Source organism: Centroberyx gerrardi, chromosome 7 (assembly GCF_048128805.1).
Source record: "Centroberyx gerrardi isolate f3 chromosome 7, fCenGer3.hap1.cur.20231027, whole genome shotgun sequence".
NCBI classification, from domain to species: Eukaryota; Metazoa; Chordata; class Actinopteri; order Beryciformes; family Berycidae; genus Centroberyx; species Centroberyx gerrardi.
Window position 1 is genome coordinate 18883099 of NC_136003.1, and position 16190 is coordinate 18899288.

The following is a 16190-nucleotide window of genomic DNA, read 5'->3' on the forward strand; positions in this document are numbered from 1 at the left end:
CACACACGCACCACCAACCTGTTATAAGGTGGAACAGTCCCTAAAAAGCTAGTATAGCTAAAATATCACTCACCACCAGGGCCAGTAGACTGAGAATTCAACCCAGTAAAAGCGAGTAACAGTTTCCATGAGCATAGAAATTTCTCATGCCAATGTTTCTCATGCTTTAAACGTTAAGAAGATTTGTGGGAACGATTTGAAAGTGCGAGAGGAGAAGAAAACGTTTGGCCGGCCCTTTACTGGTATATCTGGTACTAGGGATGAATGTTCTTACTGTTTTAATTTTCAGCTCTATCTTCAATTCTCACTCCCCCCTGCTGATATTGCTCTCTGCATATCTCTGACTTCAAATTAGCACTCTTTTCTTGCTCGCTTCTTTACTTAGCTCACTTCAGCTTTCTGTGCTGACACAAATGAACCTACCCTTTAATGAAGACAGAAAAACAGGAACTCTGCTTGGCTTCCATCAGGTGTAGAGCAGAAAGCTGCTCGTTAGAAGCACTTTTCTGGAGAATTGAGCAATCTCAATGGCACACATACAAAAAAATCCAAGGCGTCTCTGTCATTAGAAAAAAAAAAAAGCCTTCATTATCGTGACTAACGCATGATGCAAGGATTAAAAAACACACCAACGCATCACGGCATACATGCCTTTATCATACAGGATCACATGCACACAGGTGTATTTAATGGACAACCCATTTTTAATGAAGCTATATGTACACAAGGCACAGTTTCTATACTACAAGCTTATAATCCAATGTCTCTTTCATGTTTACTTTCAGTTCACTATACTGTTTTTCCAGTCTAACTGGTTATGTAGGAAATCAAATACTGGTCAATACTGGACTAATGAATAGCTTCCTTTGCATGAGTGGTCAGGTAATTCTTATCAGTTTCATCCCTCATCCTGTAAATTCAGTTTCAGTGTTCCTGCTGTCAGAGTGCGTACAGCCAGAACATTAACCTATCTGCACCAGCATGTAGCCTCCCTTTCTCTGTTGAAGTTATTATTTTTGGAGGTATAGGTGACAGTTGGAAAGGCCAGGCAGTGAACACTGTCACATTGTGGATGAGCAAACACTTAATTTGTCAGACGGTAAAGTATATTTATCTTGATTTCTTTTTTTAAAGGAGAGTGGGCAGACCGCTCACTTTTAGTATTTATTTAGACAGTTGGAAGGCAGAACGGAAGACAAAGTTGGGGAGATACAGTTACAGGAGAGAAAGTTCTGGCCAACAAGGGCACACAGAGGTGGCGGATTTAACTTCTCGACTGTCTCTGGGGACGATCTTGGGTTTCTCAAATGGCCTCGGTGCTGAAATTGCATACTGAAGAAATTATATGCCATACTTTGATGGCTCACAATATTGCAAATTTTCTATTAAAAGAAAGATAAAGGCTCCTCACTACAGTAGACACGCTCATTGGTCACAGTCTGTGTCATTTTCTTCCCTTCTTTGCAGGCATTAGACTACACTGGAGTGAGAGAGAGAGAGTCTGAAAAGGGGAGAGGGATGGAGAAAGAGACTTCAAGTCTGCCAGATGGATGGACAGTTGAATTGTCCCTCAGGGCCGAAGTAGGAACAAGCATTAACAGCTCCCCTGGGACCAGGGTTGCCATGCCAATTACTGATACACTGGACTTAAAGTCTTCACTAACAGCTGACCCCGCCATCCCTCACTGAGTCTCACTCAATCTCTCCCTCACCATTTCCTTCACTCCTATTCTTCCTATTCTCTTTCTGCACCTTTTTAGAGAGGACCACAGATTATTTTTTGCCTGTTCATCCGTCTGTCACATGCGATGTCTCATGCACTGCTGGTCTGATTTTGATGAAAACTTGGAGGAATGATCTTGCCACAAATGATCTTGCCACTGAATCTTGCCACTTCGCCATTACAAAGTTACACTGACTGTCCCAAGGGGGCCGCTACACCATCCAGACATTCGTTCATCCGTTATGCGTGATTATCTTAGACACCACTGAGCCAATTTTGACAAAAACCCGGGGCAATGATGCATCTTGCCACTGCATTTCCGCATTTACAAAATCAATCTGATTGGCCAAAGTGAGGTGCTACTGCAATTACAGGTTGAAATTAGAAATTTTAACAAGCTAAGTTCACTTGACCTGAAGTTTGGTACACAAATCCAGCTATTCTTACTCTAGGTTTCTATTGGACTTTCTGCCCTTTTGCAGGTTTTACACCCTGCTGTTTTTTTTTTTCTTTTTACCTATCAACATCAAACTTGGTACATACACTAAGCAGACACACCTATACTACATACACATACCCTATTGAGTGGGGGTTAATTGATGCTTGATTGGAATTGCTACTGATTGGCCCCAGGGCATCATCATACGTGGGGGGGGTGCCATATTTACTGTTGCCTTGTTTCCCCATTAACACCACCGTATGTGTTTATTTCTCTGCTATCTCTTGTTTTCCTTCTTTGCCGAATCTCCTTCATATCCACTGTTCTGTATGAGTCACAGGTGGAGCAGCAGTCATTTGGAAATCTTCCACGCCTCCCATATAAGATAATGATACAAAACACATTTATGAAAAAAACAAAACAACAGAAAGATTCACTGTGTGCGTATGTGTGTATGAAAAAGGGAGAATGTGAGAGAGAGACAGAGAGAAAGGTTGCCAGATCTATAACACAAAACCACTTAGAGGCTTCTGCGTAGGCATCCATAACGGCCTCAGTGATTATAGACCATTTTCATTCACAGCTGGAACAAAGAGCAACCTACCTGTATGTTGTCAAAAGATGTTTTGTTGGTGACATCGTACAGCAGCAGGAGAGCTAAGAAAAAGGGGAAGAGGAAATTGGGAGAAAATGAGGAGGGAAAAAGTTAGTAAAAATAGTTCAAAAATCCATGACTATGAATCTTTTCATCATTCTCATTGCACATAAGGAGTTCTCAGCAAATGTTCAATTTACTCTTTCGCCTTGGTCTCTCACCTCCCTTTTTCAATTAATTTAGGGATTCAGTTTATTATTCAGTTTCACGGGGGGCACATGAGGAGCGGCAAACTGCTCCTGTTCCCTCCCTTGGCCAGACAAAGTCCTGCCTCACACTAGGGCAGCCTGGGCTCAAAAAGACAGGACCTTGGGCTTTAGCTGGTCAGCCTGTTACTAAGAAGTCTGATGACCTGTCACTGCAATACACAAAGTGTCCAAAGGGGGCACAGCTGGGAACTTAAACTCACTCCCGTGGTAGAAATACTATCCTTCGTCCTAATCAAGCATGCACCTTTGGTTTTGCCCAATCGATAGCGATCGATCAATTGCTGTTTACAATGCTGGCACGCACAGGACTCAAGATTTGAAACTGGGAAACAGATTCTTCCTGAGAGGAAGCTGCAATCTTCGCTAACAAGGTGGCAGGGTGCCGCCGTGGTTAGAGAGGCTGTCCATCAACTGGGCAACCCGTGCTCAAGCCCTGAATCTCTACCAGGTGCTGTTCTGTAGCTACTCCAGTGCCACCTGCATTAAAAACAAAAAACTGATTATCAAACATTACAACATGAGTGACACCTGTGACACAGTTGCTGCGTTGCACAGAGAAAATGAGCGTGAATGGGCTTTTTGAACTAAAAAGAAGATGCCTCAGCCCATGCCCCTCTATCTATGCACCGAGCAGCCCACCCACAGAGAGTGCAGGTATTCGAGAGGCAGGGGAGCTGAGAACAGGTGGCCCAGGAGAGATGAGGATGATGCAGACTGACAGCTATGTAATAAAGCTGGATTCTGCAAGACTCTTCCTCGAGGTGTTTCTCACTCTCTTGCTATCTCTCATCACTCACTGGTTGAACTCAGGACACGGAAGATCAAAAACTGCTAACCCTAACCCTGATGGTTAAGAGTGTGTGTGTCTGTGCGGATTCATGCGTGCCTTTGTGCGTGTGTGTGTGATGTGCCAGTTTCTGCCGATTAAGGGAGCACACTATATAAGACATCCTTTCACTACAATTGATGATACACAATGTTAACAACAGAGACAAGCGTTAACAAATCAGTTATTTACAGACTGTGTCATTTTACAATGGACTCAATCAAACAGCCTCAGTGTATGGAAGGCTCACTGGTGAGGGGAAGAGTGAAATGGAGGTTTGAATCAGCAGATGATCAGAGATTGTGGGCACAGAATAGAGAGAGACTTGATGAGAGGAGGGGGGGAACGGGAAAGGGAATGAAAGGCAATACGTCAACAAAGGAGACAGATCTAAATTGGTAAGGTGCTATAAAGGAGAACACAACAAGGACAGTGATGAAGAGGATGAAAAGACAGGCAAGGGAAGAGAAAAACAAAGATGGGGGAACGGTAATGGGCATGTGAGAGAAGTGCGTGATGCGTGCACGGGTGTGTGTTTCTTCCTCACACACACACACACACACACACACACCCTTCATTACCACACTCAATTCAACTATGATTTCATTTCCTGCATCTGGCGGCTTTTAATTTACTCTTATTTTTATTTCCCTTGTCATTTTATGGATTGTACTGTTCCACCATGTTGTCTCTGTTGTCATTTAGTCTCTGCTTCTTATGTTGATCTTGCTTTTTTTTTAGGTGAATCTTTTTTTAAAGCCCTTTGTCTTTTCATCTCACCTGAACAAATTAGTAATTTGCATCTCTTCTGTATTTTATTATGTCTATTGTATATTTTATTATCTTATTTCATCACCGTGTTTTTTGTCACTCTGCTCTGTCCATAAATAAGCTTAGCTAAGCTAAGCTAAGCATAAGAACAGAAGATACAATGGAACAGAAACAGACCTGTTTTACCATATATTTTCTGTGGTAATGACACAATTTTCACACAAAAAAATTAGCTGAAAGATATCTGATGGCTGTCTACACTTTTTCTCCCACACAGCAGATACACTGCCTATCCACACACATCTAAAATAATCATCTCTGCTACTCTCAGTCCCTCTGTATCACTTCCAGAGCCTCTGCTAGCTCACCGAGTCCCTCCACCCTCCCACACTGATCGGCTCTCTGGATGCAGCAGCGCTTTGGCTCCGGAGTCTGTTTGTCTCTCTGCCTGCGGCTCTGCTCCCTCCCCATACAAAGTCATGGCAGATAACAACACTCAGCTCCATTTATCATACTCCGCTTTGGCTTCATGGTGGAGTGTGTGTGTCCACATGTATATATGTGTGTGTGTGAGTGTGTGTGTGTAGATGGGTTTGTGTGTATGCAAGTATTTCCAAGTGCGTGTATGTGTGTGAGAGCAAGAATGAGGAAAAAAGACAGAGAGAGTGAGAAAGAGAGAGCTTGTGTGTGGGTACTGTGTCACTACACTTAATCGATATCTTTTTATTGACCTCTTTCAGTGACCAAGGTTATGCAACATCGACAGTTCTGTGGCACCACTTAACGGTAGCCTGTAATTGACATAAATAATAAAGTCACATTTTCACAATGGAGACAAGCAAGCTTATTAGAGCAGAAATCCATCAGAATTGTCTGGTGAAGGGTATTGTTTGAAAGTTTTTGTTATCTTGTGTCTTGAATTCAATGCCGGTACCAAAACAGTACTTTTTCAATACCCATGTTGAATAAAAGCCTATTATGTAATGCAATAGCCAAATTTTTTGACTATTATATAATTTTTTGTTGTTCCAAAACAGAGAGTATAGGCTGGAAAGTGAGTTTTGAAAGCCAGAAATCTTGGCATCGGGTGAAGTAATTGTTGAGTAATTGGTATTGATAAACAACCCTTTCAAACCCCTGCGGATATATTATGGTCATTTTGTGCTATGGGAGCATTACAAATCTTACTTATTGCACCTTTAATCTTCCTACACCCACCTTGGTTGTATAATTTCCACATTGTGGAGAAAAATGAGTACCAATATATATGACAAAAGACAAAAGAGAGAAGAATGTTCACTTGATGATTATTTCATTTTTTCCTTCTACCACACACAGCAATAAAACCGAGTCCACTTCATATAAATCTCAAGGCGCAGCGTTGCCCAAAGTCTGGGGCCATTTCATATGAGCAGGTTGATGCTGACTGATGTACAGTACAGCTTGATGCAGTCACCAGGGCTTTACCCCGAAACCTGCTTTTCAATATAGAATGACTGCTTGTCATACATGATCCACTCACAGTTGGGATATAGGGATGAAAAAGTGCACTTTGCTGAAGGGAACCTGAGTTTGTTTTCAGAGTTTTGGGAAGCACAAAACTGGCAGCCAAGAATATGTAAGCAGCAGGCAGATCAAAATGTGCGTGTCTTTGTTTGAACAAAAGAGTCGAAGCTGGGAAAACTACTGCAGTGGTCCTTTTTGTACACGACACTATGTCGACTTCAAAAGCTGACTGAAAATGTTTTGCTGAAATAGGGAGTTGTTCAGGTTAGACAAAGTCTTGACAAAATCTGTAGGCTTGGTATTTACATGGCTGTTGAAGTGATGAGTGGAGCCCTTTCACTTTGATACCGCTGTCAGGACTGACAACATAACCAGAGGAGATTTTTTAGCAATTCCGCATTTACATCAGCCCGTCAAGCTTTCATGAATCCAAAAAGAGCCAACAATAAATTAGAATTTTCCAACATTCACACTATGGCCTGCACATATAGTATAAATGCTCACAGGTAAACATAGCCTAAGAGGAATATAAATAAATGCAAAACTCACACACACAAATTGAAAAGTCTAAAAAGTCCAAAGATTTCCCCAGTAACAGAGGCTGCTATTTCTATTTCTTTTCTCCCTCCAGCTCTCAGAATAGACAGGTTAGTTGGTGAGCGGAGTGCAGAGTAGAGTACAGCCTGCCATGCAGTGAAGACACAAGCCCCCGATTTCATGGCGACCTTTGCTTTCTCAAGCTCTGTTAAGTCGTTGAACACAAGTGAATGGCCTTTAGAGCCTGATAAACTGGACTGTGGGGAGGGAAGGAGGGGTAGAAAGGCATTGAAACAGGGAGGTGAAGGCGAAGAAAATTGTATGGCATTCAACAGCTGAGCTCTGTAGAAATTAGATGTTGTTATTGGTGGTGGTGGTGGTGATGATGATGGTGATGATGGTGATGATAGTGGCAGTGTTGGTGGTGGAAGTGGTTATAAGGAATATAACGGAGATAATAATTCTTATGCAAGTTACAGAAATTGGAGAGTTCCGTTTTTCTGAAACAACAAGTGTTGCTTCTGCTGGAGCTGGTAGCGGTACTTATTTTTCTTTAATTCTGAGTCCATCTTAAAGTGATTTAAGATGGACTCAGATGGAATTATTTACCTGAAGTGGACACCATTAAAGCAATGCATTTCAAAAGACACCAAAAAGCTCTAGGACAAAACACTCCCTGTGTAGAAGAAACTACAGGCATCAGGGTTCATCTGTTCATGTCAATCTGCATTTAATATCTCTGGAGAACAAGACACATTTTAACTAAGGATCATGTCTCTGATCATTAGGATGGACACGGCTCACACTGTGCTCCGTGCTGTACAGCTGCCTGAACTTTTCCCGTGATGAGCTTCATGGTAGTAATCAAAAGTCCTGACACCGGGATGTCAAGGGCGATGAAGTTCCAGAGAGGTGGGGTGTTTAAGAGGCAGATGTGATCCCAGACGTGCTGCCTGTGACTGGGGTTTATAAAAGTCCTCCGAGGTCCCCTTCCTATCCTCTGGGCAACAGACAGATGATTGCTGCTGTAATTATGCAGGCTAATTGCCAAACCATGACGTGCATAATGAGGATAATACATGGGTGCAGATCATTCATACACACTAAAGCATGCATTCACGCACGCACGCACACAGATACACACACACACACGCACGCACCTGCACACACACACACACACACACACACACACACTAACCTGTCCTTGCTTAAATGGATTATATCGACGTTATAGAGGAACTGGGTCCAGAAGGTAAAACTTCCCTTTGATCACACTGCCTCCTGCCTAGAGATTAACAAACCAGGTGACACATTCTCCATACATATGGGGTGGACAAAATAATGGAAACACCTAACAATGTGTAAATATCAAGTACCAAATAAGGAGTAGGGCCATCATTTCACTTCGAAACAGCTTCAGTCCTCCTTGGAATGACATACTAGTCCTGAACTGTGTGTAGTGGGATATTGGACCATTCTTCAAGAGGGAAAGCCTCCAGGTTTTTAAGGGATGAAGGGGGTGGAAACCTACTTCCCATGAAAGTTCAAGATTTGGTGACTTGGGGAGGCCATGGAAAGTGTCTGACTTCATACTGGTGTTCATTAATACCTAGGCTACTGACATGAGCTACTATAAATATACCACAAATTCTGAAGACATGGATAAATCAATTTTAACTTTTGACAGAGATAATTAAATAAATGTTCCCTTAAATTTAAACATTTGAGTTTAAACCTGCATCAGACACACAGTCATTGTGAGTCATTGTGAGAAGTATCAAGGTGGCTGTTTGCAGCACAGTAGGACAAATGGTACTCCCATTGAGTGAGGTCGAGTTTTTTTTTTTTTACATTTTCTCAAAGACTTTGTCCAAATCACATCAATCAAAGTTTGTTTAGTGTCTGGAGAATCTATTAGCAGCCAATCTCATAAGCATAAAGGCGGCAAGGGAGAGCCCTAACGTGTAGTTTCCCCAGGTTGAACTAATGCAATTGCTGGCAAAAGCAACTTTTTTTACTTATATTACTCAATGCTATAGTTATTACATCTATCTTAATGGTTAGTGGTTAATGAGTACAAAGGGATATCTCCAATCATGTTGTGTTTCTCAAGATGTTTCTAATTTCAGCTCACAGATGTCTCCAATAAAAGGAAACATTGTCTAATACATACAATTGCATAATTCCTCATCATCAAAGGGGACAGATAAATTATAATAAAAATCACACTGTCATAATCATGTTGTGCTTTTGCATTGCTGAGTGGTAGGATGGACTTACAATATACAGCCATATTGCACATCATGACCTGGCCTAGAATGGAAATGCTGCATCCAATTTAACAAAGCCTGGGCATTTTTGGACTTGATTGATAAAATGAGCTGTGTTCAGGAGGACAAATAAGTTAAAAATTCTCAGTATGAAACTACTACTGACACACACATGAATATGTTCCATGCCAGCATCTAAGCCTGGGTGAGAGCGGGAAGACTTCCGGTCAGCTCCACTTCCATTTCCATTTGTATAACCCTTAATCAGAGTTACAGTCTCAAAGGGCTTCACAGCGGCCACATTATCAAAAAAAAATAAACACGACACTTCTCAGGTCTCCAGCCTTTGTGCTCCTTACACCAGGTTATGTGTCTTTATGTGTTGGCTTTGGATACAAGCATTCTGTGAATGGCAGCCCTGCTGTAAACACCCGCTTTGTGAGAGACCAATGGACTGTGGCCAGCTAGAGCTTCCTGACTGAACTTGCATAGCTAATAACAACAGACAAACAAACAGAAAAACAGACAGACAGACACACACACACACACACACACACACACACACACACTCATCCGATTGCGATGGCTGATTAAATATTTATCAGAGCATAAATCCTGAATGTGTTGTCCTTCTATCCCAGGAGAAGAGTCAGAAGACTTCAGTTGTTCGTAATACTGCAAAGTGGGAAAAAAACTGATCTCATCCACACCTAGACGCTAACACGACTGTGAATTATGACCGGTATAGCAATTTTATTTTCATGGCAGAGCGGTGAGTATAAACAGGAATTCACCCGTACTCTAGTTCACTGTACCTTTATGGGCACAAAGGGATGCACTGTACATTATACCTTTTATGGTGTCCTCTCCGCCTCTCACGAACCACTCACATAATGCACACATCATAAATGATGGATACACACGCCTAAAAAGAGACATTGAACATGCAAGGGACATGCAACATCTGCTTATATAATAGCATTCAGACCCCATCCACTGAATGCGCAATGAATGGTAAAATACAAAGGTGTAACACTAAAACTGCACTGCAGACACAATGCAATTTTCACCATAAATCTAACATGGCTGAATTAAATGTGGTTGTCATGTGCATATTAAGACATAAATAAAAATTGGATATAACCTGAAGAGTAACAGGAATTGGAGAGTGAATTCTCTGTAAACAACTGGTGATGGTGCTTATGTTACAGTTGGGCAAAAACAGAAAAGAAAAAGAATCTAACAAGTCTATGTGTTTATGTGTATGTGTATGTGTGTGTATGTATATGTGTATGTGTGTGTGTGTGTGTGTGTGTCTCACCATGGGCGTCACGGTAGTAGGCATGAGTGACACTGCGGAAACGTTCCTGTCCAGCTGTGTCCCAGATCTGCAGAGAATGAGAGAGGAAGGTAAGGTCCTATCTTTTTAATAAGTCTCCTGTTCGCTCCTCCAGCCTGCTCGACCCGCTGCTGACCGCCATTCAATTTACTGTGCGATATTGGATAATTCTGGATTATGAAAACGAGAGATATACGGTACTATTATGAATAAGACAATGAACAAGATTTAAGCTCGCAGCACATATATAGATAGACGCTTATGCGCTCATTTTTAATGACTGTCCTCAATGACTTCACTTTGCTTCTATTTCCCCGATCATTCCTACTTGGGTGGCTGGGTTCAAGGCCTGGGTCATGATTATGAATATAAATCAGCTATGGTCGCTGCCCATTTGCCCCATTGTCCAACCCCAGTGGAACAAAGCTAATTAAGTCCTTCTTTCTCCCATCAGGCAGCACTATCTCTCATCACAACTTGGCTCCGGTGGCAATCGCATTTTCTTCTCTCACTAGCGCAGGTCTGTGCAGGATGACTGCACTCCTCACTTGGTTTTTGAATGAAAAGCTGTTGCTTCTTGTCTATCTATCTCCCCTCTTGCTCTCTCTCTCTCTCTCTCTCTCTCTCTCTCTGTCTTTCTCTCTGTGTTTCTATGTCTCTCTGTCTCTCTGTTTCTGTCTCTCTCTCTCTGAGACATGTCAGCTTTGATGCTGGCTGTGCTTCCTGATCCACCCCACCCCCACCCCCCACCCCAGGATCCAAGTGGCAGTAATGAGGAATGGCATTTACGGGAGGAAAAATAACTCTCGCCCAGTTTGTTCGCTGCAGGCCGCTCTGCAAACTGACTCTGAGCCAATTAACCCCAAATGAATACATCACAGAGCAATGGCCTGCTCCACCAACCTCTGTCAACCCCTAATTAAGTTCATTAGGAATGATTCACATAATTACCAGCTCCATTTGACAGAAATACCAAACAAACAACAATACAGAGTTGTTCTCAGTATGGGTGCCAGCAGAGTGAATGAAGTGCGGGTGGGGGAGAAAACACATGGCCTAATAGCCTTGAGAAGATTCATGGAGATGGATAAGGCCCAATTATCTTACACGGGCTATTTTGTCTCTAAATAAGGACATTGATTGTCTTTATAGAATAAGGCAGCCAGCAGAGCTCTACTTCATCTTGTGAGATTAGGCACATACATCAATTGTGGAGCTAAAAGTAAACAGCAGAGACTGCTAAAGCTAAAATAGGTCGGTCTTGGGAGCACTTAGGAAGATAGGTAGGGCTGGAAACAGGATCTGAAGGATGGTTACAGTACCGGGGGGATTAGAGCCTGCTCCTTATTTGTTGTTTTTTTTTACAGAAATTGTGCTCTAGGATCTCAATCTTTTAATGATTATCATGATACATTTTTATATATTTGCGTAACAGTTCTTACCTGGAGCTTCACCTTGACTCCATCGATGCTCAGGACTTTATTCTGGAAAATAAAAGCAAGGGAAGATCAGTGATGATTCTGTAGATCAGCTATTCCTAATTTTAAGCATTTTTTCAGTGTATGGATGAAATAAAATCAGGGTGTTTATGCGAGTGTGTAAGTGTGTGTGTTTGTGGTCATGGTGAAGGGTTGAGTAAACACAGTAAATTGACAAACTTTTCTAAGTGCAAGTGGTTACTTTATACTGGTCAGACACCTAAAGGATGTTCTTTCCTCTCCTCTACCCTTCCTCTCATTTACACTCCACACTTTCCTCTCCTTCACTCCATCAATATTGCATGTCTCCATGTTACTCTGGACCATTTTAATGAAGCTGGCCTCTTTCCTCCAGAGGCTTGCCTACCTCCCCTCTCTACCTATCCTCCTCTCCCTCTCCTATCCTCTATCTCTCCATCCTTGTGAGACATTCCTGTGATCTCTGCTTCGATCTGCTCCACTTCACAGCGGAGTCTCGCTTTGCCAAATGGACTTGTCGTTTCCCAGGGCAGAGGTTGGCTCTGCCTTGAGGACTGGATGTACAGAGGTTAAACACTCCAGCAGGATGCACCCAACCTGCCATCGAATTAAGTTCAGTTTGACTGATGACAGGGCTTTGTGCAAGTAAAAACACACACTCTTATGACTGTAAACGAGAATGAATGGGAGGACTGTTTTTAAAGGTAGGAAATGAATGGGCCATATGCCCATCGGACTCTCTGAACAAATCAGTCTATTTTCCAAATTAGATTGTCATACCCTATATTTACCATGCTTTAGAGTGCACATTGGACTGGCCGGTCCCTATAGTCCATCTGTGCACCTGACCTGTAAGAGGATGTGTCTGACACATACACATCAACATTATTAAGATGTGTACCTGCCTTGTGCCCTCTGCCCTGCACTCTATTGATCACTCCTGGTCCCACAACTGGAGGACCATTCGATTTTATTGATTTACAAAACCAGTGCTGCCCTAGCGTCCCCTGTGTGTGGAGGAAGTCCTGATTAACTGGGTGACTGCCCTGAAAATAAGACAGGGATTCTTCCTATACATTTATGTTAACATATGTATTTCACCACAAGCCCTCTCATTATCTGTCAGTATCTGCCACTATTTGCGACTGCTGCAGACAGGAGGAGGTCAAGATGTTCTTCAGTGACCCAAATCAAGGCTTCCTGATACGACAGTGGCGATTACATCACCGGTGCCACGGCAACGCTCAAAGACCCCCCCCCCCCCCCCCCCCCTACCATCATCCCCTCTGAGCTGTTCCTGTGAGCCCCTGCTGACCTTCTAATTCACTGGTCCCCGAGGAAAAACTGAAGATATTCAACTCCTACAAGATGCTACAAATCTGCCCACAGAGCACTTCCGAATAGATTGGGGTCTTTGTTGACTTGTTGGGTTGATTTACCTCCTCCAGAGCCACAAAGGAGAAAACGCATACATATTCAGGGGCTGGGAGAGTCAGGCTGCTACCTAGTTGGTAGCTGTGCTCTGATAGGAATCGCAATCCCAAAAGACTTCTCTCTGTTGTTGTCACTAAAAACAACCCACAATGTGCTTGCGGGCTTCATGAATATGTAGTGACCCAGAAAAAGAGGCTGATGATGGTATACTGTCATCAGGATTTGAGGTGGTTAGCCAGGCTTGATTGGACAGATAGATGTGCCAAATTTCTTAAGAGGAAATGCTTGAAATCAGCCTGACCAGGACACTAAAGCACAGATTAAATGTTCGCTGAGAGTGTGGACTGAGCAGCATAGAAATGATTTGAGCAGCTTAGACAACTAAGTCTCTATGTAGTGTGGTGGGTCGAAGGAATAGCAGATTATAGACCTTCAATCACACTACCGGCGACACTGTCTCCCCTTAACTTTTAAAGAGCACCAACTAAAGTTCCTCAAGCTTCAACATCTTACATGCTGACAGAACCTGTGTAGTTATAATTTACTCGCAATTTCCAGAGGGATATGGCTGAGAGGCTTCCACCACTTTCAGGTCATTTTCATTCCCCCGGCTCTATACCAAAGTCCCTCCACAGACACAAACAGAACACATCCTCAAACACAAACACAAAACTGCCAGACTTCCCAACCACACACTGGATGTTTGTACTCAACATACAAATGGCCATTTAATTTCTATTTTTCCCCAAGGTACACAGAACAGAATGATTCTACTAGCAGCTCACAGCCAACACAAATTACAAATGTATGAGGAGCTTTCAGAGGAGCCTGCGAAGTGTGAGGCAGCCAATAAAACATTGATAGCAGCAGTGTGCGGCGAGGAACAGGAGCACGGTGGGAGCAACAACGGTGCGTATGAGAGAGGGATTCACAGTATTAATAAGGCCAATGAAAAGGAAAGAGAGAGAGACTGTGTGACACTAGTTGTAAGCAATGTTCCTTTCTGTCTTTCTTTCTATTCTGGAAAACTCACTGGTGCATGTGGCTGAGCTGTGTGTGGCCTCAACACACATGTCAGAAATCAAAGCAATGGGGGAAATAAACTCAGGAATGGACAGGGAGGCACTCTGTTCTGCTCTCAGCCCAACTCTTGCCTGTCTAGTTTTGTAAGTCACAGAGACTTACACATACACATACATACAAGCAAGTGTACCCCCCCCCCACACACACATACACACAAAACAACAACAACAACAAAAACACACTTTTTCAGTGGGGGTCTACAGACATTTTGTTGCACCATTTCACACTCAAAACCATACTCTCTCTGTTTTCCGCTCCTTTCCTTCCTCTTTATCCTCTTTATCTTTACCTTATCTTCCCATTCCATCCATCCTCTCCTCTCCTCTCCTCTCCTCACCAGAAGAGAAGACCCTGAATGCAGCTTGGTCAGCATTTTCACGGCCACTATTCAACGTACAAGCCACACGGCACTCTTTTACAAATACCTTCAATTAAGACACACTGGATATGCTGCCAGAGACCGCGATAGCACGATAAATCCCCGTCCACCAGACTCACAAATACTTAATGCAACCTGTTACATACAACCTGGGGATCAGTCAGTTATGAGCCGTGTTTGCTGACCCTCAGAAAAGTTAGTAGAGAGGCCATAGTCGATGCGGTGACAATGATTTCAAAAATAATAGATATCATGAGTCATTAGTGTAATATCTGACTCATATCTAAAAACTTTCTGAGCTAAAGTTTGCATGCTGCGGTCAAGGGTATATTGGTGACCTTTGTTTTAAGGACACTTGGAACGCCGTCCAGGCCAAAGAAGCAGGCTTTGTGCACAGTCTGCCTCCTCAAATGACTATTGACTATGCAGTCAGCCATAGAAATTGCCGGAACCTTCCTGTTATTGACTTGCTCAGCTGGGTGACCTGGTGAAGCTAAAAAACTGTGACTAATTGAAAAGCACAGGGCCTCAGGTTCTACATGCACACTCACTCCCCTCCTCCACACACACACACACACACACACACACACACACGCACGCACGCACACAGCATTCTGTGGTGTTTTAGTACAGTTAAAGACGCATTATTTGGCTGAATACTGTGCGGAGATGCCTTGACCTCTATCTGTATAAAGATCTCCCTTGGGTTCCTTTCAGATTGGCACGATACAAATCAAAATGGCAACAAATAGAAGAGTCTATGATTGTGTTGAGTGACCATGTGTGAGATGGTGAATAATCTGCCATGGCTGAATCACGGGGCAGAGCAGGCTGTGGAGCAAGCTGTTGGCTGGCATTCCAAACACTTTGTGCTTTTCCTTTTCTTTCCATTAAATTGTTTTTTTCAACTTTCCTCCACTGACATGCGCATACAAACATATGCACAAGTTTCACACACATTAAAGCAATCACACACACACACACACCAATACCCAAAAACATAATGGTGGCATACACAGCCACTGGAGAAACACGGCCAAAGTATGACGCACTTTTATTTATTTTGGTCCGATATGATCCGAGACTTTTTAAAAGGAATATCTGCCAATGCATATCCTACTCAGATCTATTAATATACATACATACATACATACATACATATCTGTGGAAAAAATAAAATAAATCCTCCATAGTTTCCTTTGCTTTTTTACTTGGATATTGTCTTTTCTGTGCATTTGCAGTAGAATGAGTGAAGTTGATATTTGAATGAATAAACAAATTCTATATAAAATAAATGGAATTCAATGCATCTTAAGAAAATGGCTCACACTTTCTGCATCATAAAATCAATTTGCAGGATTATAGTTTGGGTAAATCTCCAGTCTCATTATTTAGAATGAAAACCAGTGTCCAGATCAGTCGGACATCCTGCTCCATCCACCTCTTTGTCTCTCGCTCCTTCTGCTTCCCCCTCACTTTCTCTCTGTCTCTTTCTCTCACCGTCGCTCTGTCGAAAACTTCCTTCTGCCCTTGCTTTCTCTTTCTCTATCTCTGTCTGTCAT

At 42.6% G+C, this 16190-nt stretch overlaps 1 protein-coding gene across 1 annotated transcript in view; it reads right to left on the reverse strand.

Annotated features, from left to right (window-relative positions):
* Positions 1-16190, reverse strand: part of LOC139909048 (ras-related protein Rab-26-like) — a 52959-nt gene that overhangs the window by 20446 nt on the left and 16323 nt on the right. The window contains exons 3-5 of the mRNA XM_071895971.2: positions 11718-11759; positions 10258-10324; positions 2767-2819 (exon numbers count right to left, since the gene is read on the reverse strand). Of these exons, the coding sequence (XP_071752072.1) occupies positions 2767-2819; positions 10258-10324; positions 11718-11759 (162 nt within the window). The remainder of the gene's footprint in view (positions 1-2766; positions 2820-10257; positions 10325-11717; positions 11760-16190) is intronic.